Source organism: Podarcis muralis, chromosome 15 (assembly GCF_964188315.1).
Source record: "Podarcis muralis chromosome 15, rPodMur119.hap1.1, whole genome shotgun sequence".
Lineage (NCBI taxonomy): Eukaryota > Metazoa > Chordata > Lepidosauria > Squamata > Lacertidae > Podarcis > Podarcis muralis.
This window is the reverse complement of record NC_135669.1, coordinates 45,438,384-45,458,604: the sequence shown is the minus strand read 5'-3', so window position 1 is coordinate 45,458,604 and position 20,221 is coordinate 45,438,384. Positions and strand designations below refer to the sequence as shown.

The 20,221-nt window shown below is 50.5% G+C and overlaps 1 protein-coding gene across 1 annotated transcript in view; it reads right to left on the bottom strand.

Moving 5' to 3' along the window:
• Positions 1 to 20,221, bottom strand: part of SUPT6H (SPT6 homolog, histone chaperone and transcription elongation factor) — a 41,268-nt gene that overhangs the window by 8,229 nt on the left and 12,818 nt on the right. Inside the window, exons 8-28 of the mRNA XM_077919897.1 lie at positions 19,920 to 20,021; positions 18,581 to 18,697; positions 18,278 to 18,367; positions 17,178 to 17,320; positions 16,279 to 16,430; positions 15,369 to 15,463; positions 14,636 to 14,769; positions 13,873 to 14,023; positions 13,143 to 13,297; positions 11,533 to 11,728; positions 10,250 to 10,389; positions 10,039 to 10,156; positions 9,205 to 9,281; positions 7,846 to 7,981; positions 6,876 to 7,013; positions 5,455 to 5,622; positions 3,785 to 3,912; positions 2,807 to 3,014; positions 2,556 to 2,703; positions 1,884 to 2,026; positions 1,281 to 1,421 (exon numbers count right to left, since the gene is read on the bottom strand). Of these exons, the coding sequence (XP_077776023.1) occupies positions 1,281 to 1,421; positions 1,884 to 2,026; positions 2,556 to 2,703; positions 2,807 to 3,014; positions 3,785 to 3,912; positions 5,455 to 5,622; positions 6,876 to 7,013; positions 7,846 to 7,981; positions 9,205 to 9,281; positions 10,039 to 10,156; positions 10,250 to 10,389; positions 11,533 to 11,728; positions 13,143 to 13,297; positions 13,873 to 14,023; positions 14,636 to 14,769; positions 15,369 to 15,463; positions 16,279 to 16,430; positions 17,178 to 17,320; positions 18,278 to 18,367; positions 18,581 to 18,697; positions 19,920 to 20,021 (2,880 nt within the window). The remainder of the gene's footprint in view (positions 1 to 1,280; positions 1,422 to 1,883; positions 2,027 to 2,555; positions 2,704 to 2,806; positions 3,015 to 3,784; positions 3,913 to 5,454; positions 5,623 to 6,875; positions 7,014 to 7,845; positions 7,982 to 9,204; positions 9,282 to 10,038; positions 10,157 to 10,249; positions 10,390 to 11,532; positions 11,729 to 13,142; positions 13,298 to 13,872; positions 14,024 to 14,635; positions 14,770 to 15,368; positions 15,464 to 16,278; positions 16,431 to 17,177; positions 17,321 to 18,277; positions 18,368 to 18,580; positions 18,698 to 19,919; positions 20,022 to 20,221) is intronic.

Below are 20,221 nucleotides of genomic sequence, written 5' to 3'. Positions count from 1 at the left end.
AAGAAATATACAAACTATTTGAAGAGCAACTGTAACCAACAAATTACGCTAGTAGGACTACAAGAAGTTTTGTAAGGAGGAATATATGAAATATTGCAAAGAAGATAAAGAAGAAAGACATTAGTTATGATACTTCTATGTAATAATGAAAGAAAGAAATGCAAATTAAGTGGAAAAGACTGGAAAATTTTCATATGTGATTGGCGGAAGTAAAAAAAGCCCGTATAAGATATAAAAGTATGTTTTATAATTGTTGAAAATGATATATTAAAATAAAATTAATAATATATATGCTTTCGTAGATTTTCACGGGTATAGGTATGTAGGTTTTGGTGTCCTCGGGTGTCTTCCCGTGTAAAAGTTGGGGTGTCTAGGCGACGTTTCGACGAGGTCTCACTCGTCATCTTCAGGCTGGCAATTAGCCCTCCCCACAAAAACTGACACCAGATCCAGAGGCACACAGAACGCCATCACCAATCAACCACACCAGACCCAAACCCAGACCCTCTCCACAGATAAATTACAGACAGCATCCAGTAGCCAAACCATGATGGCACCTCCGGATGCTGCACCCCCCTGCAATCCCTACACAGATCTGGCTGGCACAGGCCACAAAACCACAGCTCGCCCCTATACACGAAGCCAAGCCAGAGCACAACTACAGCCATCTTCTCAGAAAAACTCTTCACAAAGTTCAAGAGGTCAAGACACAAAGGCTTTAGCAACTAATCCACACCTAATGACCCACCTAAGTGGTACTCAGGATATCACTCAAGAAATCACTCAAGATATCCCTCAAGCAACTAAGGAACAAAAGAAGAAAAGGCACACTAGCCTAGGAACTTCCTCTCGGCCCAGAACATTGGAGGCTATACACCACACCCCTCAACAGTATTTATAGGAACTCAAACACTGAGACCCTGCTCTGTTCCAGTAACAAGAAGCCGAAAGCACCAGCCTGAAGATGACGAGTGAGACCTCGTCGAAACGTCGCCTAGACACCCCAACTTTTACACGGGAAGACACCCGAGGACACCAAAACCTACATATATATATATATATATATATATATATATATATATATTTTCTCCTGCTCTGGAGGGTAAGGCTCGAACCCATGGCTCCAAGTTACGAGAAAGGAGATTCCGACTCAACATCAGGAAGAACTTTCTGACAGTCAGAGCTGTTGGTTTTTAGACAGAGGTTGGGTGGCCACCGTCAGGGATTCTTTAGCTGTGATACTTAAACTGCAGGGGGTTGGAGGCAGGGAAATGGCCTACCTTGACCCTCTCCTCTGGCCGCTTGACCACCTTGTCACTGAGGAACTTGGTGGGGATGAAGCCTGTGACGCCGTTGTCCAGCCGTGTCTTCACCCCGATGGCCTGGCCGGGGCAAGAGCCGCTGTCAAAGTGGTTCCAGACCTGGAACGGAGCAGAGGAAGCAGATCATGGCAAAAGGAGGGTGGAGGGCGGAGTTCTGCCTAACCAGGACCCAGGCAAACACACACACACACACACTCGCGTGGCTGCTTGGCTGGCCATGTGTGCCCTCAGCCGGGATCTCTCCAAAGGCCTGGCCAGGTGAGGCGCCCCTGCCTAGCAAGCATCGCAGCAGCTGCCAGGGAACGAGACTTATTGATGGCGCAGACCTATTCATTTGTTGCATTTATATTCCACCTTTTATTCCAAGGAGCTCAAAGTGGTCTATACGGTTCTCCCCCTCCTCGTTTTATCCTTGCAACAGCCCTGCGATGCAGACTATGCTGAGACACCATGATGGCTACCCGGCAAGCTCCGGGGCTGAATGGAGACTTGAACCCTAGTTTTCCAGGTCCTAGTCTGACCCTCTCTAACCACTGCACCACACTGGTGTTGCTCTGTTACCTCGCTGAGCTCGGGGAAGTTGTCCTGCTGGCAGAAGGGGCACTGCCACAGGCCCGTCTCGTCGTTCCGGATGGCCTGGTCGTAGCTCTCCCCCTGGGGCCGCCGGTGGGCTATCCCCGTCACGTTGCAGATGATGAGTTTACCTGGGGATGGAGGTTGATTAATTGTACAAATATTTGTATACGTCTCTCTCTCTCAAAGCAGTTTACAGTGAGAATACATAAAGCCATGTAATAAAAAACATATAAACCATATTTAGAAAGTCAAAAGCAGACCTTTGGGGAAGGAAGCACTCTTAATAGAGGAATAAAAAAGTTTATAGAGATGTTTAAAAATTGGCACAGGTGGGATGGGAAGGGTGGAGTTTATGGGTGCACAAGAGGTGTTTCGCAACCCCTTTTGGTTTTGATTTTCATATGCTGTTGCAGCCGTTCTGTCTGTTTTATACTTGCTATAAAATGAAATCAAATCTTTATCCCCAAAACCCAAATAAATAAAGAAGGCTGGCAGCACACTGGTGGCCCCAGGGGGTGTGCTGGTGACACCCCTCCCAGTCTCCATCAGTGCCCCCGCTTCTCTGGCCATAAGCACCGGAACAGCAACTGCCCTCCTCCTCCTCCTCGGTAGCCTTGCCCCGAGGGGAGAGGCAGACATTTATAGAACATCTCCTACCTATATAGAACGTCTCGGGTGTCTCCTTCGTCAGCATGTTGAAGACCTCTTCCGAGTTGGGGGAGCGGTAGGGGCTCCTCAGGTCCTTGTAGCGGCAGCTCAGCTCGGCTCGGATGTCATACAGGGTGATGTGCTTGTCACCGTAGCCCTGAGAGAGGGGGAGACAGACAGAAAAAGGAGAGGTGAGAACCAGAGGGCCAGATTCTCCCCGCCCCCCATCTAAGCCCCTCAGGGCTCTTCCCGCCACCAACCTGTCTCTCCAGCTCTTCGGCAAAGGCATCCAGGTCCAGGTCCTTCAGGCGCTCTGGGTTTTCCAGGATCTCCTCCAGAGCTCCGGCCGGGTTGGCATCCTCAGCTGACTCATCGTACTCCAGGGCGTCAACGGCCATCTTCCGGGCCCACTCGTAGGTCTCTGGGTGGACCCTGGACCCGTCCAAGACCTCGATGTAGGAGTCCGTGCTACAATAAGAGAAGGAAAAGGAGGACTGAGCAGAAGGTGTGAAAAACTGGAGTGCGCTGGTCTTGCAAAGGCGACCGAGACCCCCTGGAACAGAAGGAAGTCCTGATGCAGGAATGGCTATAAAAGAGGGTGAGACAAATTCACGGAGGAACAGAAGGCTACCAGTGGTGACCAGCCACAAGGGGTGTTCTGCACCTCTACTGCGGGAGGCAGGATGCCTCTGAAGACCTGTTGCTGGAAGCCCCAGGAGGGGAGAGGGCTCTCGTGTTTGGATCCCACCTGGGGGCTTCCTGCAGGCACCTGACTCTCCACGGTGAGGACACAATACTGAGTCTCTAGCCTGATCCAGCAGCCAGACTCTCTCTATTTTATTTTATTTATTTATTTAAAAAATCTATAGAACCATTTATAAAAAATAACAGTAATCCCATGGGTAGGCAAACTAAGGCCCGGGGGCCAGATCCAGCCCAATCGCCTTCTCAATCCGGCCCGCGGACGGTCCGGGAACCAGCGTGTTTTTACATGAGTAGAATGTGTTCTTTTATTTAAAATGCACCTCTGGGTTATTTGTGGGGCACAGGAATTTGTTGATTCCCCCCCCCCCTTCAAAATATAGTCCAGCCCCCCACAAGGTCTGAGGGACAGTGGACCGGCCCCCTGCTGAAAAAGTTTGCTGATCCTTGGCTTATCCTGTGAACCAACCTGAGACCCGAAGGACAGGGAGGGAAACCTTTCACCCCCACCCCCCGCTGCCGCCCCGCTTGCTCACCTGTCGCCCAGCGATGCTGTGTCGATCTTGATGAAGCCGGCACAGTTGATGAAGACTTTAGGCCCCATGTGGCACATGGTGACCAGCTGGGTCCGGTTCTCCAGCCGGGTGTTGTTCTGCTTCAGAATCTAAGAGGAGCACAGAGCATCCCTTTATTTCATTTCATAAAAATTCATGCGCTGTTTGATCGTAGAAAACCTCAAATAAGAAAACAACAGGGTTGTTAATAAGAACCAATTAAAACATTTCAAAAATTAAAACTAAAAACAGGCCAGCAATCTAGGCATCCGAGTAGGCTTCGTCTAAATTAAAAAATGTTTTTGGGAGGTGCTTTAAGGAACACAGCGAAAGGGCCTGCCTGGGGTAAAACGGCAGGGAGCTCCAAAGTGCAGGTGCCGCCACACTAAAAGATTTGAGTTTTTACAAATGCAGAGCAGGAATTATGTGGCACAGCTCTGCCCAGAGGGAGGCATTTCGTCCTGGCAGAAAGGAGCTGCCTTATATAAGGAGGTTGGGTGGCCTGGGCAAGGGCCTCAATGCCATGTCCTCTTGCCTTATGCTCGGACAGGATGTTTGTCCCTCTAAGCCCACGGTAGCCTCCTCTGACTGGCAGGGGCTCTGCAAGGTCCCAGGGCAGAGAAAGCCCTGTCCTGTCACCTCCTGCCTGTCCCTTTTCCAGCTGAGATGCCCAGGACTGAACCTGGGAACTTCTGCTTGCGAGGCAGGCAGGCGGCTCTCCTGCTGAGCTGGGCCTCTTCCGTAATACACGAGTGTAGGAGGCTGCCTTATACCAAGAGGCCAAAACAGATAAATCGTTGCGTTGCCCTGATAAGAAACTGTTAGGAGGGGGAAAGACAAGGCCACAGTTGACGTGGCTGAAAAGGAGCCAGTGAGCCATGTTACAGAAAAGAGAACATCAGGAGATATCAGGAGATGCAGAATGCAACAAATGCTGTAGAAGCTGCAAAGAGAACTGCAGATCAAGCACTTCTGCATCGCCGGCGCTGTAAAACAGAGAACCAACGAAAGGGACCGTTTGTGTCAAAAGGGGTAAACTGCTGGTTGGTTAGTGTCGCTGAAACGATGCTTCACGACGGTGTTGAGCAAACGCGATGAAGGGGTGGGGTGGATGATTTTTTTGTTGCCACACCTATGCTTGTACTGCATTTGAATTCTTTGCAGTGACTTCTGCATTAGGGCTGCCGCCTTGCATGCGCAAAATAAACGCTGATTGATTTATTACTGACCTCCAGTAAGGGAAACTAGTGTTTCCCCTACAGTTCCACGTAGCTCAGTGTTGTCCACACGGCTTCAGACATTTCGTCGTTCCCATACGAAGCAGGTGCTCTACCACTAACCTAAAGCTACTTCCCTTCAAAAGGAAAACCCTAGTCCTCATGATTCTAAATGAAGAGATTTTTAAATGGAAACACAGGAAGCTGTCTTCTACAAAGATACGACTTCTGGGTCCATATAGCTCAGTGCTGCCTACACAGACTGCCAGCAGCTCTGTAGAATTTCAGGCAAGGATCATTCCCTGGAGACTGAACCAACCCAGAGCTGGAAGCAGGACAGGCCCCTACTACCAGGAGGCAGAGTGAGGCCACCCTGGCCTCAAGGGGGAGACTTACGCAAGTGCCGTCTTTGACTTGTTAGGGCCTTCTGCTTACCTTCAGCAGGTGAGTGCCCTTGCGGGGCCCCAGGCCACAGACGTACTGCAGGAGGGCCTGGCTATGCGGGTGAGCTATGGCCCGGTTGACGTCCACCCCGACCTCGTTCACACGGTTGATGAACTCACAGTGCAGGGAGTTCAGCAGATCCTCCTTCACCACGTGCTCCTGGGGGAGAAAAAACACACCCACATCAACGGGCTGCCATCTGCCTTATTGCAGGGCAGATTCGAGGGTAAACCCGTATGTGGAATGAGTCTGCCCCTGCAGCTTGATGGAGGTAGAAACTGTCTCTCATGCCTTGTTACGCTGCCGTTTCTACAGGGATATACGCTCGGTATTTATCGCTCCTGTTATACAAAAATCTCCAAATGGGTCTGAACCTCAATGTCTAAAACTCACACTAAGGGTGGCCAAATTCTGTGCGGCTGCCATAAAACTCAGGGAACAAGCTGTACTACCAAAATGATTAAGGTTTTAAATGATAATTTTAGGTTATATTTTAGTGATCAAGATTTAATCTATTTTTTTAACTGCTGCTATAGCTGAATTGTCTCTGTTATACCCAATTGCAATTCAATGTATTCCTGTTGTGTTTTATGATTTTCCTGATATTGTAAGTGACCCGGAACTGGTCTGTGACCGTAATAATAAAAATCTACTCTATTTTATTATATTCTATACTCACACACCGGAGCCGTGAGGCTCAGCTCCAGGGTGGCAGACTGCAGGGCACAGGGCAGCCCTCGTCAACGGGCACCTTCATTAAACACTTTTAGGCACCCGGTGAAAACATCGCTCTGCAACCGGGCCGTTAACTGATTGGCACACCCTTTTAAATGTGTTGTGGGAGGGGGAGTTATTGGTCTGTTTTTATTCTTATTTTTATTATGTTTTCTATTGTAATTTTATGCTGTGAACTGCCTTCAGATCTGCAGATGAAGGGTGGGATACAAATGTAATGTAATTCATGTATTTATTTATTTTACCTGCCTTCCCCCCTCCATGAGGTCCCGGGGCAGGTTACAAGAATTTAAGAACACAATATTAAAAAAACAGTTAAAGCAGATTACAACAAAGTGGGAGTAAGGTGGATCTTAAAATATATCAAAGGCAAGGGGATAAAGAGGCAGGGACTCAGCATGATTTATTCTGCTTCAGCTTGCAATGGAAAATGACCGCCTGCCGTCCCCCCCCCCCGCAGCCCCCCAACCCCAGACACAAGCCCTTTTCACAGCCGGCCTCCGGGATTTCAACGGACAACTGAAAGCCTTCACACACTTCCAGGGACTGAACCAGATTTCCGAATGAAAAAGCAGTGCCTCTCCAGACATGGAATTCTTTACAGATACAGAATTTGATGCTGAGCAAAGGACGGCAAGTCTTGCTTTCTGAAGGAGATCTTCTCCCGGTGGTATTACCTGCAGAGGGTGCAGCTTGAGGCAGAGGATGTCCTCGTCGGAGCTGCAGACCTGAGCGAACTCAATCAGGGGGTCCTGGATGCGGCGGGCGAGGGAGACGGCCTGGCGCAGGACAGGGGGGTAATCCCGGAATTCGGTCTGCAAGAGAATCACACCAGAAAGGGGTTCATACAGCCCTCCTCTCATAACCACACGTGAGGCAGCTTCCCATGACATCCAAATACAGTGGTACCTCGGGTTACAGACGCTCCAGGTTACAGACTCCGCTAACCCAGAAATTCTTAACCTTGGGTTAAGAACTTTCCTTCAGGATGAGAACAGAAATCGTGCTCTGGTGGCGCAGCGGCAGCAGGAGGTCCCATTAGCTAAAGTGGTGCTTCAAGTTAAGAACAGTTTCAGGTTAAGTATGGACCTCCGGAACAAATTAAGTACTTAACCGGAGGTACCACTGTAATATGAACGGCAATAAGATATAGCATCACGAGAAATGGGTGGGGGGAATCAGTTTTCAAATTTGCTGAAGGCTCCTGGACTGTAACCACAAATAAAATAAAACACTTTTTAAAAGCTAGACACTACGCAAGAAACTACTGTATTTTTCTGTGTATAAGACGCCCCCTATTTTGGGGGACTCAAAATTAGGAAAACGGGGGGAGATTGCCCAGAGTTGTTGAGCTTTTTTGGAGGATTGCCCATAGATTGACCAGTGCTGCCCATCGCACGTGTCGCATAAACCACCTATTGTCTGTCCCCTCCATGTATAAGACGACACCCAATTTGTAACATATTTTAAAAGTCAAAAAACCTCGCCTTATACACAGAAAACTACGGTACCTCATTTAGAGCCCCTTGGTCCGTCTAGCTCAGCAGTGCCTACCCTGGCTGGCAGTGGCTCTCCAGGGCTTCAGGCAGGGGACAGCAAGTGTCCCGAGTTTGGGCAATGGGGGGGGGGGAGGGTCTCCAGGCTCACCTCGGACTTCTTGCTGTTCATGTAGAGAGTGGCCAGCTCATTGTCCACCAGCTCCACCCCAATGGAGGAGAGCTGCTGCCCTTGGTCCAGCTCGTGGGCAATGCGCTTCACGTCCTCTATCAGCATCTGGGCATCCCTGGCAAAGGGAGAGGAGGAAGCAGGAAACAGCTGAGAGCTTGGCCATGAGAGAGAGCGAACCACCGTTGCAAACTGAGCGGCATCTCTTGACCCCAAAGAGGGAGCCGTGCAGCAGAAGGCATCCTGTCCCTGTCTGGGCGCAGGGTTTGCTCTACGTAAAGATGACCCCCCCCAACCTCTCTATCTGGCCCTCAGGACACACCCCGTCACCGGCCCAGTGCTGGACCTTCCCTTGAGTGTTTTTGCCTGGCTGGACCCTATTGATGCCTCTCGTTTTTCTGGATGAAGGCTGCAAAGGGATTTCTGAATGGAGAAACTAGTCTACCATGCAAAGGCAGTTTACATTTGTTGCTCCTCCCACTTTTGCCTCTGGCCCCGCCCACCCCAGCATGCGGGCCCCTGGCAGGCTGCATCCAGAACATAGCTATCAACTTTTTCCCTTTTCTTGCAAGGAATCCTATTCGGAACAAGTGAATTTCCCTTTAAAAAAGGGAAACGTTGACGGCTATGATCCAGAAGGGAACATGGCCGGCACTTACAATTAATAAATAGAAAATATAAAATAGATTAAGAATGTATAACTTTAATTTTAGTGTATAAGGTGTATATTATAAGCAGAAGAAACAAGAATGTGATAAACCAGGAAGGGAAGTTGTGAGAAGTGGGGGGGGGGGTGGATTTTGAAATGTAAATGTAATTTGAATTTTTGCTTATGTTAAAATATGTTGCAAATTTGTAATAAAAAATATTTTAAAATAAAAAACCAGAAGGGAATGTGGCCTTCAGGGTGAAAAAGGTCCCCTATCCCCCGGCACTGAGCTGCTACTTGCTCATTCCTGAGCAAACTTCTGCTGTTCTTAAAACATTCATATCCTCCTTTCCTGTTGCAGCAGAAGCACTCAAGGCAGCTTGCATCAAGTATTTAAAACAGCCAATCCGAAAACAAAAAGCAAAAACGCCAAATATAAACCAGGAGTAGATGATACACAGCAGGCCCTGTACACACCCTCACTCCAGCTGGCTGTTTTAAAGTATGATGAAAGCTGCTTGGAGTCGTGATTGTTTTGTGTTTAAAACAGAAAAGTAGGAGATAAATATATTTTTTTAAAAATGGGATGAGGGCTGAATGTGCTGAGGAGGAGGCATCCGGCAGGATGGTGAATTAGAGGAGTCCTGAGCATGATCCAGCAGTCAGGCTCTTTTGCTGTTCAGGTGGCTCACCTGTTCTCTCCGGCAATGGTGACCACGTGGGGCTTCTTGCTGAGCAGGAATTTCTTCAGGGTCTCGATATCCTGAGCCTGAGGGCAGAGAAAGGGGTAGAGAGTGAGGGAGGCAGAAAGGACACCGGACAGAACACAGCGACTTTACACATGAAGGCTCCTAAAGCAGGTGATTTGGTGATGGGAAGAAAGCCCTCTCAGCCAGTATGGAGGCAGGGCTTGTGATGGGCTCAAATTTCCACCAGGGAGTTGGGGGCGGGAAAGAAGAAGGGGATTTGAACCCTGGTCTCTCCCAGGTCTTAGAGCCCAGGACTCTACCACTATACCAGAAACAAGAAAGCTGCAGAGATAGTGCGCACCCCGGAAATGATCTCTTTCAGCTTCTGCCTTCTGGAAGAAGGTACAGGGTTATAAAGACTAGGACTAGCCGCCTGAGAAACAGTTTCTATCCAAATGCGATTTTGGTTTTAAACACAGTGTGAGGTAGTCTCTATGGGAGTATATCCTATTTAATCACGGGGTATCAGAGTTTTTAGGGGGCTAACTAGGCTGGGATAGCTGGCTTGTTGGTTTCTGAATGTCTGGTATAGATTTTTCCAATTTCGCTGTTCTGTATGGGACAATGTCAATAAAGATTATCGTATTGTATTGTATTTCAGATGAGGGTTGCAGCAGACTGCGGGGAGAATGTTCTAGGCCTGAGACCAGAGACACACCAGCAGCCCTGCACTTCCAGACTGGCAGTGGGAGGAAAACCACAGACCGGCTCCTTGCACCAGAAGCTCCCGCAAGTATCTGGTGGCTTCCTAGCAAAGACTTCAGCTTCTCCCCTCACCTTCTTCTCTCTCTCCTCCTCCCGCCAGGCGTTCCTTCGCTTGGTGAAATGCGGCAGGCGCAGGAAATCCGTCACCTCCCCTTCCCCATTCACCAGGGCGCAAAAGACAGGGTGGTCTCTGTAAGAAAAAGGAACGGTGCGCCGTTAGAAAAGCGGGGAGGAAACCCCACCAGGGCGCTGGGGACGCATCTCTGCCAAGGAGCCTCCATACCTGGCCGAGGAGAAGGCGATGCCCAGCACCCGGATGCCCTTCCCCTGGTTCTCGTCCATGAAGTCGTCGTCTTCCTCCACCTGCTGGTCTGGCCGGTAAGGAGCCGCCTTCAGCCAGTTGTGCAGCTTCCGGCTGCAAGCCTAGAAAAGGAAGGAGGAAGGCGACTCATGGGCAGACCCTGGAAGAAACTTCCACCTGGACCATTTGGAGGGTTTGACGGAACCTCAGAAAGTATCTAAGGGGCAGAGCTCGAAAAACCATTTTGGGGCTGCATGAGAGTGGTCCCCAAAGGGGGCGGTGGAATTCCCTAAGAGGCAAGGGGAACTGGAGCTGGCAAAGCTTTGAAAAATAAAGTTCTTCTGGTTTTTTTGAATTAAATTAAATAGTTTTAACTGGATTATGAATAAATGTGCAATTAATTGTTACTGTTTTGAATTTCCTTGTGTTATTAGTGGGTTGTGCAAACAGCTGTTCTGAACGATGCTTTTCATAGGGTAGGGGGATGACTTTATGGATCTGAGGGGGCTGTGCCCCCCCCCAAGCTTGGGAGCCACTTCTATGATGTGATTTTATCTCGGGTGCAAATACTCGAAACACAAAGTCGCCCACTGTCACCTGGCTCATCCGTATATTAAATATGCAAAAAGGAATGCTCGTTTCTTTCTTCCGTGCAAAGCAAGGCAGCCTCTCTGGAGAGGAAGGGCGGTAGCACATTGAGAAAAGGACCAGAGTATCTGCCATCACCACAGCTGGCACACCTGGCTCTTGTTTCCTGGAACTAAACTACACAAAATCGGACAGAATCATGCGCATCTGCTTTGCAGGGATTTTTCCGCATTCATGATGCATGTTCCCCAAAGACTTTTTTTTGGCACTGGGAAGTGGAAAGCTTGATGACACAGAGGGGTGGCGGAAGGAGGTCTCCTCCCAACTCCCCTGGCCCAGGGCTGGGATTTCACCATAAGTTTTGCTTAACAAAGAGGGGGAAATTAAAACATGGATTTTTCCAGATGCCAAATGCAACCCCACCCCCAGCCTGCAGTAAGAAAGCCTGCTCACCTACTCCGGTGTCAGGGATTTTTCAGCTGTGACACCTGCATTGCAGGGGGTTGCACTAGATGACCCAAGAGGTCCCTTCCAACTCTACAATTCTAGGATTCTTCCTTGAGCAACCATCTAGGCTAGGCCTGCTCTCCCAGAGGCAGGAGCTGCCTGCCAGTTGCTCCCCAAGCACATGGGGCCTAAGCCAAGGGGGGTTGGGGTGGGCAGCATTGGACACCCACCTTGATGACAAACTCCTTGGCTTCCACCAGCAGCTTGTTCTTCAGCTCCATGGCCATCTGGACGTAGAGGAACTGGTTGAGCGCCCGCTCAATGGCCAAGGTGCGCTGCCGGTTCCACTCCTGCACCTGGTGGCTGAACTCGTCGCGGTAGTAGAACTGCTTGATCTCCTCGAAGTAGGACTGGTCGTTGCCGTAGCTGGAAAGGGAGGAGGAGGAGGAGGCAGTCAGGGGCTCCTAGGCATCATGGCTTCGTCACTCCTCCCACCACTAGGAGGCAGTAAAGGCCCCTGGATGCCAGTTGGCTGGGCAACTCAAGAGGGGACTGTAGTGATCAGGTGGGATTGCTATGAGGAATTATAAAAAAATATGGAGCAAGCCATTTGTGTCAGCAATGAAAGCATTGCGTTGTCTGGGTTTGAGCCATTTTGATATGATTTCTGATCAATCCATGCCTCTGCATCTATGTCCTATTTCTCTGCCTGACAGATACCTATCAGCATTCTAAAAACACAGGCCAGTTGCTTCACTGGGCATCCTGAGTCATAAAGATAGTAGATAGTGTCAGGGATGGGTTCGCAGAGAAGGGGGGAGAGACAGGAATGCACAGAGAGCCTCCTCTGATGAGCAGCTGTACTTCATCAGAGTTGGGGGAGAAGAGACTTTCAGGAGACACCGAAGATGAGAGAGAGAGAGAAGCTCAAAGGCTGCGATCGAAGAGAGAAAGGAGCAGCTTCCGGCGCTTAGTTTTTCACGTAAGGAAAGGAAAAGAAGAGGAGGGTTTCCGGGGGTTTTCTGCTGGAGGGGGAACAGGTGAGAACCACTTCCAGAAACTGCTAGCGATTGAGGCAGACATGCTTTGAAAACCTCTGCACTGTACATAAGTTTTTGCACTCAATAAATCCTGTAAAAGACAGGCTGGAGTCCTGGGCTGTTATCTTCGCAAGCATCCACATATCAATTTGACAGGTAGCTTCTTTGATGTACCTTTCCTTGAGTTTGTTAATCTTTAGATAGATCTTAGGGCCAGGAAGAGAGTTCACAAAGAGATGGCAAATACTACCCCATCCTTCCTTCCTTTACTGCTTGTTTATGACCTTTGGGTTTGCTGAATGTATTCCTCAAGTCCTGCTTTATTTACTCCCAGATACGTAGGCATGTTCAAAGTAGTCTTTGTAGTTAACAGGATTTCTTCTGATCTGACTTTGTCCCACGGGGTTGTTGTTTTTTTAAATGCTCAGGGGAAATTTGATTGGTTTTTACAAACACTGTGTATAAAGTTCTTTTGTGAATAAAACGACCTGGGCCGAGGGGTGGAGAGGAGGATTATTATATGCACTCCTCCCAGAGTCTTGCTGATCAAGCCTCGTGTGTATTTTATTAATCAGAGTCCAATCCTTCCTTGTTTGGGGAATGCTACAGGGACAGCGGCTGCAGCTGGACTCAGGTCCTTTGCAGCCCTACTTGGAGACAGACGCCAGGATTGGACCTGGGACCTTCTGCATGCAAGCAAAGCCGATGATCTGCCACAGAGCAACTTACTACCCACCCAATGACATTGAGATTCACCCAGCGGAGGAAATGGGGGGGGGTGTCTTCAGGCGCAGACTCACCCCTCAACGCCCTTCATGTCGATGCAGATGTCAATGGTCAGGAGCCCCTCGTCCTTGGCCAGGCAGATCTTCAGAAACTGGTCGTCCCGCAGTTCCTTCACAGGCTTGTTCTTCAGGTACTTGAAGGAGTAGGCGTAATGGGCCTCGTCCACATCCTGCCGTTTTGAGAAGGGGAGGGGAGAGAGAAGGCAGCGACTCAGGAGGGGAAGAGAGGAACACTCCATGCAGGCCCTCCCAGGACACCCTCGCAGCCCCCAATTCCATGCCAATGTTTTTGGAATTCAGCTATTCCCCTCGACCACCAGGGCTCGCCTCTCTTTTCCCCTGCCAATTGGGCATGTTTTAATGCCTTCCCTCCAACCCAAGGAACTCAAGGTTCTTGCTCCCCCCACCCTCACAGCAACCCTGTGAGGTAGGACCAGGCTGAGAGACAGAGAGATATATTGCCATGGTCTTCCACTTCCTCTTCCACATTTTCTTTCACAGCTTCTGCTTGCTCAGTTTTTAAATGTAAGCCTTTGCTTGCTGAACTGTGAATTCTCAAGCGTGCCGCAAACGGGTTTGTAGAATTACTGGCTGGGCCTTGGGGACAGCCACACGAAGAGGGATTTGAACCCGGGTCTGTCCAAAGCCCAAGCCAAACAGCTCCACCACCACTGCAGCAGAGAGAGCCTTGGCACCAGATTCCCCCCGTTCGCCAGGGAGAACCACCCAGGCAGGTGCGCTTTACCTTCTTCCCTTTCTTGGTAGGAGCGACGTTGATCTTTGCCCTTTCCTGGAAGGTCTGGCGCAGGACCTGCCGGACCAAGGGCTCGCGGGCAATCTGCAGGGCCACCATGTAGCAGGCCCCTTCCAGCACGGCCTCCGGGGTGGGGAACTGGCTGTGGAGAGCGCCAAGGCAAGGGCACGGCTGGGTCAGGGTGGGGCGCAGGATCACCCCCTTCCTCACTCCCAGCCTCCAGCTGTTATTCACAACTCCCTCCCACCCACTCCCTCCCTTCTCCGCCTTCATCACAGCCCACCCACAGGAAGCCTTCTAAAAACGTGCATTATTCAGGCAGCCCGGTCAAACCCAAGAGGCTTTGCCAACCAGCTTCTGTACCGCTGTGTCTGATATTCTAAAACTAATTGCAATGTGTTCTGGGCTTATAACCAAAGTGTGGTTTATGCCCACTTGACCACTTAAACTGATGGAACTGGCACTGTTACTGGTGTGGCAGCACGTTGAAACTCCCTGCCTATTGCAAACATGCAGGTGCCTTTGCTGTACACGTTTTGGCATCTACTGAAAACATTCTGGTTTAGGTAAGTTGCTGCGAGTTTTAATCTGCTTTTAGACTATTGCTATTTTTATTTTCCAAAAGCCTTAACATTATTGCTGTTAACGCCAAGACATTTTGAGTTCCTTTCCAAAGGAAGAAACTGAGGCAGACAGGTCAAAGGGTCCCCGCTCCCCAGCCAGGAGGGTGCTACACCTGAGCCAGGGCTCCTACCTGCAGACGTAATCCTTGGCCAGCTCCAAGGGCTCAGCTGGGAACTGCTCTGTTTCGTGGCGCTGGTAACTGTCACGCAAGTTCTCCCCAAACTGTTCGGGGGTCAGCCCAAACTTCTTGGCTAGGCCATCTAGGTGGACAACAGCAACCGTCAGTCATGAGAATATAAGGATAGCCCTGCTGGAGTTTACCGTCAGTCATCCACCCCCAGCATTTAACCCGGATACTGAGCTCAAGCGCCGAGGGCCTTCTGGTGGTTCCCTCACTGCGAGAAGCCAAGTTACAGGGAACCAGGCAGAGGGCCTTCTTCGTAGTGGCACCTGCCCTGTGGAACGCCCTCCCATCAGATTTCAAAGAAATAAACAACTATCTGATGTTTAGAAGACATCTGAAGGCAGCCCGGTTTAGGGAAGTTTTTAATGACTGATGTTTTAATGTATTTGTAATCTTTTGTTGGAAGCCGCCCAGAGTGGCTGGGGAAACCCAGCCAGATGGGCGGGGTATAAATATTTTTTAAAAATTATTATTATTATCACCACCACCTATCCCAGCCTCCTGTTCTCATAGGGGCCGACCAGAAGTCCCCAAGCAGGATTTGAACACAAGAGCAGCCCTCTCCCCTCCTGAGGTTTCCAGCAACAGGGATTCAGAAGTACGGCTGTCTCCAACTGCGGAGGCAGAGAACTGGCTCACTGCAAAGGCCAAGGGAGCACAGGAGCTGGTACCTACCTAGGCCAGCCGCTTGGCAGATAGTATACATGTCCCGTCGAGACGCCTGCTTGAGCTCCGGCCCCTTCTGCTCTTCGTCCTCCACGTCCTCCCCTTCGCCTGGAGAAGGAAAGAGAGAGAGAGGCCCTTGGGGAAATGCCCAACTACCAGGGACCACCAGGAGAGGCCAGACACATTGGGAACATCAGCAGAGAGGGACTGTGGCACAGTGGTTAAGGGTGTTGGACTAGGACCCAGGGGAGACCAGGGTTCAAATTCCCCGACTCAGCCATGGGTGATCTTGGAAGCCAATCACTGCCTCTCAGCCTAACCTACCCCACAAGGTTGTTGTGGGCATTAAATGGGGAGAAGGACCATGTACGCCACTTAAGAGTGCCTTGAAGGAAAAGTGGACTATAAATCCAATAAATAAACTAACAAGAAATCTCAAGGAAAGGGGAGCCCCCCTGACAAAGTGAGAGAGGCCGCCTCCTTCCCCCATCCAGCAAGGGGGGAGATTCACCATGAGCATCTCGTCTCTCTAGCACAGCCACTCCTAGCTTGGTGCTCCTCCTGATGGCCTGGGATTACAACACCCATCAGTCCGACAGGCAGTGTGGCTGCGAAGATGCCTCACAGGGCAACAATGCCCAGAGGAAACCCCAAGAGGGGGAGGCTGAACTAACACAGAGATGCAGAGACCTCTGATGCGAAAGGAAGGCAGCAGCCCAGTTTCAGGGCTTTAGCGACCCACAGCAATTGGCACAGGGAGGGTATGGGGCCAGGCCCCACCACCATGTGCAGAAAGCCAGGCTCAGAGGGTGGGGGAGAGAGACAGCCCTGTAGCGAAGGCACCAGAGGGGGGAGATGGTGGGGTGGGAGTATGGAGACGACCACCTTAGAAACCAGGCAGCCCCTTCCTGCAACCCACATACCTTCCTCCTCCTCGCCGTCCTCCCGGACCCTCTTGTGCTTCTTGCGGCTTGCCTTGGCAGCATTCTGCATCTTGGGGATATCTCGCCCATAGTAGAGCAGGAAGTGGTTGTACACATCCCGCAGCTCATCCATGGACTGCACGTCCTTCAGCCTGCCAAAACAGAAGCAGGAGAAGGCATTTTAAAATATATATATATTTGGCGGGAGCCACAAGAAACAGATTTCATTTCTTTACTTTACTAACTTTTTTTAGGATTGAAGATGCTGAGATTTTTTTAGGATTGAAGTTGTTGAGGTTTTCTTAGGATTTTACCCCAGGAAATAAACTGCCACAGGGGCAACATCAAACCAACCTGCGGGCCGGATTAGGCCCCCAAAACGGACCTTGGACATGGCTAGACCAGACTCTTCTTCACTTCTTAAGTACAGTTTGGATCCCGAGTGCCTTGGGAGTTAAACGTTTTGACTCCTGAACGCCGCAAACCCGGAAGTGAGTGTTCTGCTTTGCAAACGTTCTTTGGAAGCCAAACATCCAACTCGGCTTTCGATTATGTGCAGGAAGCTCCTGCAGCCAATCAGAAGCCGCGCCATGGTTGTCGAATGTTTTCGGAATCTGAATGGAGTTCCAGAATGGATTCCGTTTGACAACCAAGGTACGATTGGATGTAAGGAGACTCTCCTTAAAATACTTGCAGTGTCCCTTTTGTTCAAAATCACGACAATGACAAGAAATGGCAAAAGGGCAGCCCTAGTCAAGAAAAGAAGACACAGAAAGTTTTCCCCGAGGCTCTCGGGAAGAGACAGACAGGCCGGCCAGGGGGAACCACGTGTTCCCATTGAGACAAGGCACCGGCTTGCCTTGAAGTTTTGGCCTAACAGCTCTGAGGAGAGACGGTACCTCTCCATGTCGGTGGTGTCCAGGGCTCTGATGCCGTCTGCCAGAGGCTTGTCTGGATCCGCAGAGATCTGCTCGTACTGGTAGGCTTGCATCTTCTCAAAGAGCCTGGTCAGGTTCTGCTTACGGATCTTCAGCTGAGTCCACTGGGACAAGGGAGAGAGAGAGGGAAGTTTGCTTTGAGTCACCTGACTGCCTTCCCAGAACCACCCCACCGACTTCTCGCCTCCAACTGAACTTCCTTGAGTAAGGAAAGCAGCAAGAGTCAGAGCAGAGCCAGACAGGTCCCTTTGGCCAGCGAGCACAAAAATATGGTGGTGGGTCTGAACACGGAAGATGCAGGGGGTGGGGGCTTCCTTCCAACGGTTGGGGGGGTTGGACCCCCACTTCTTGCAAAGGTCAGTGAACTGAGAGAGGGAAAGGAATGAGAGACTCCTGGCCAGGGTCATGCTGGAACTGAAGTCACAGGGCTTAGCTAGCTGACTCCATAGAGGGAGTCATGTATGAGAGGGGCTCTCGGTGGCTAGTTAGCCAGGATGGCTCTGCTCGGCCTGCACAGTTGGAGGCAGCCATGCTTCTGAACACCAGTCGTTCGAAACCACAGGAGGGGAGAGGGCTCTTGTGTTCAAATCCTGCTTGCAGTTTTCCCACGGGTATCTGAATGGCGCCTGTGAGAACAGGATGCTGGACTAGATGGGCCCCCTTTGGCCTGATCCATCTTCTTGTGCCCTTATGAACATCAACACCCCACGACACAGACAATCTGGTCGTGGTCAGTCAAGTTTGGGCCCATTTCCCCCTCACACAGAGATTGTCTACTTGCACTTTGACGTGCTTTCAAACTGCTAGGTTGGCAGGAGCAGGGACCGAGCAACGGGAGCTCACCCCGTCACGGGGATTCGAACCACCGACCTTCTGATCGGCAAGTCCTAGGCTCTGTGGTTTAACCCGCAGCGCCACCCGCATCCCTGCACTTCCCTATTACTGTTTTTAAAAAGAGGAGTCCATTATGTCCGCACCACCTTTCCCATTTCAGTGATAACAGCAACTATCTTAGAGCAGAATCACCGTCTCAGGTGAGGCGGCTGGGCTGGGAGGCTCACCTTCTCGTCCCACTGCCAGACTCGCCACAGGTCATTGATGTGCAGTTCTGGCTCTACGTACTCCTTCCTGTAGAAGGCGATGAACGGAACCTAAGGGGGGGGGGGGGACAGGGAAACCCCATTAAACCCAAGGAGGTTGGGCTCACGGACAGGAGCCCTCCTGTTCATGGCAGGCTTCGGTGCCCGGTCACCTGCCAGGGATTAGGGATTCCAGCTGCCATCGGCCCCTGTCAGCGTGGCTGTGCTTTTGGACTCCAGCTTCCACCCTCAAGGAAGCAGCCCAGCCGTCCCATCCCAGCTCACCTCAAAGTGTTGGTTCCTCATGAAGTTCAGGGCCTCTTTGATCTTCTGGATGGTGCTGGGGCCCTTGCGGCTGAAGCTGCTGCTGGCCTGGCCGCGGTCCAGGTAGTCGGCACTCTCCTGGGGGGCAAGGAGAAGGCAGGGGGGTCGGCTGACACTGACGTTTCTTACAACCATAGAATAAATACTATCATTGAGCGTGCCAACACCCAGCCCTTTGGAACTCCCTGCCTATTGACACCAGGCAGACACTGTCACCGTACTCATTTCAAGCACCTGCTAACAATATTTCTTGTTCTGGAAAGCCTAGCAAGACATCTGGGTTTGACGTGCATTTTCAGCTGCTGGTTTTAATCATATTTTAAATTTTAAACAGAATTAGCTGAAACACATTTTTTTTTGTACGGGAACACCTAGTGAGACAAGTAGGCTGAGAGTTAGCTCAGTTGGTTACAGCTGACAACGCCAGTGTCATGGGTTTAATCCCCATATGGGCCACATACAACTCTGTCCCTTCCAACTCTGCAGTTCTACGGTTCTAAATTTGACGTGTGTTTTAAGATAGCTGTTTTAAGCCAACTGTTTACTCTAATTATATTTTTAATGTCAAATATCTCCTCCTTTTCCACTGTCCTTAACAGTGCCCCTGCCCAAAGCCCCCACCTCACAGACTACCACACCTGTGCGCCAGAGACAGCCGAACCTCAACCCTTTTGACACCCAGCTGGCAAAAAACACAACTCCAAAGAGAAGGCGGTGAAGGAGAACTCTGGAGGGGGGGGTCAATATTGCAGGCTCTGCAAGCTTAGAGTTAGTCCAAAATGCAGCAGCGAGATTACCTACCACCAGGGATTGCTGCAATGATTGCTAGCTCGCTTCGAGACCCAATTGAAGGTGCACATGTTAGCATCTAAAGCTCTAAACGACCCAGGCACCAAATACCTGAAAGACCACCTCCTTCCCTACAGTCCCCTTGGGTGCTGAGATCAGCAGAGGGGGCCCTTTTGGTATGCCCTCTGCCCTGAGAGGTTTAGCAGGTGGCAGGCCAAAAGAGGGTCTTCTCTGTGGTTGCCCCTCAGTTGTAGAACTCCCTCCCCAGAGATGTGTCTCTGGCACCTACATTATATACCTCCAAAGGATGCTGAAGATGCACGTCTTTTGACAAAACCCATCTCAATTTTATGGCTGTTAAGTTGCTTTGCATTCTTTTCAATATTGCTTTATAGGCTGCAACTTGCCCTGGGACCTTAAGAGTGGAGGAGTAATAATAAAGCAAACAACGAACATAGAGACATGTCCTACAGTCTTCCAAGAACAGCTGTCACTCCAAGCAGATCCTCACCTGCAGGGAGATGGTGGGCATGGCAAAAGCATTCCGGTAGATCCAGTCCGCTTCCTCTTCCAGCTCGTCATCTTCGGCATTCTTCACAGGGATCGAGCGCAGCTGGGAGGAGGAAAACAGAGTGCAAAGGGGTGAAGTTTGCTGCAAGAGGCCTAAGCGGGTCAGGGCTGCGTTTTGTGACCTAAGGCTACGGAACATCTGTGCCCCCAGATGTTGCTGGACTCCAGATCCCCAGCAATCTAGCAGGGCCAGTGGTCAGGGATGAGGGTGATGGGCGCTGGACTCCAGCAACATCTGGGGGC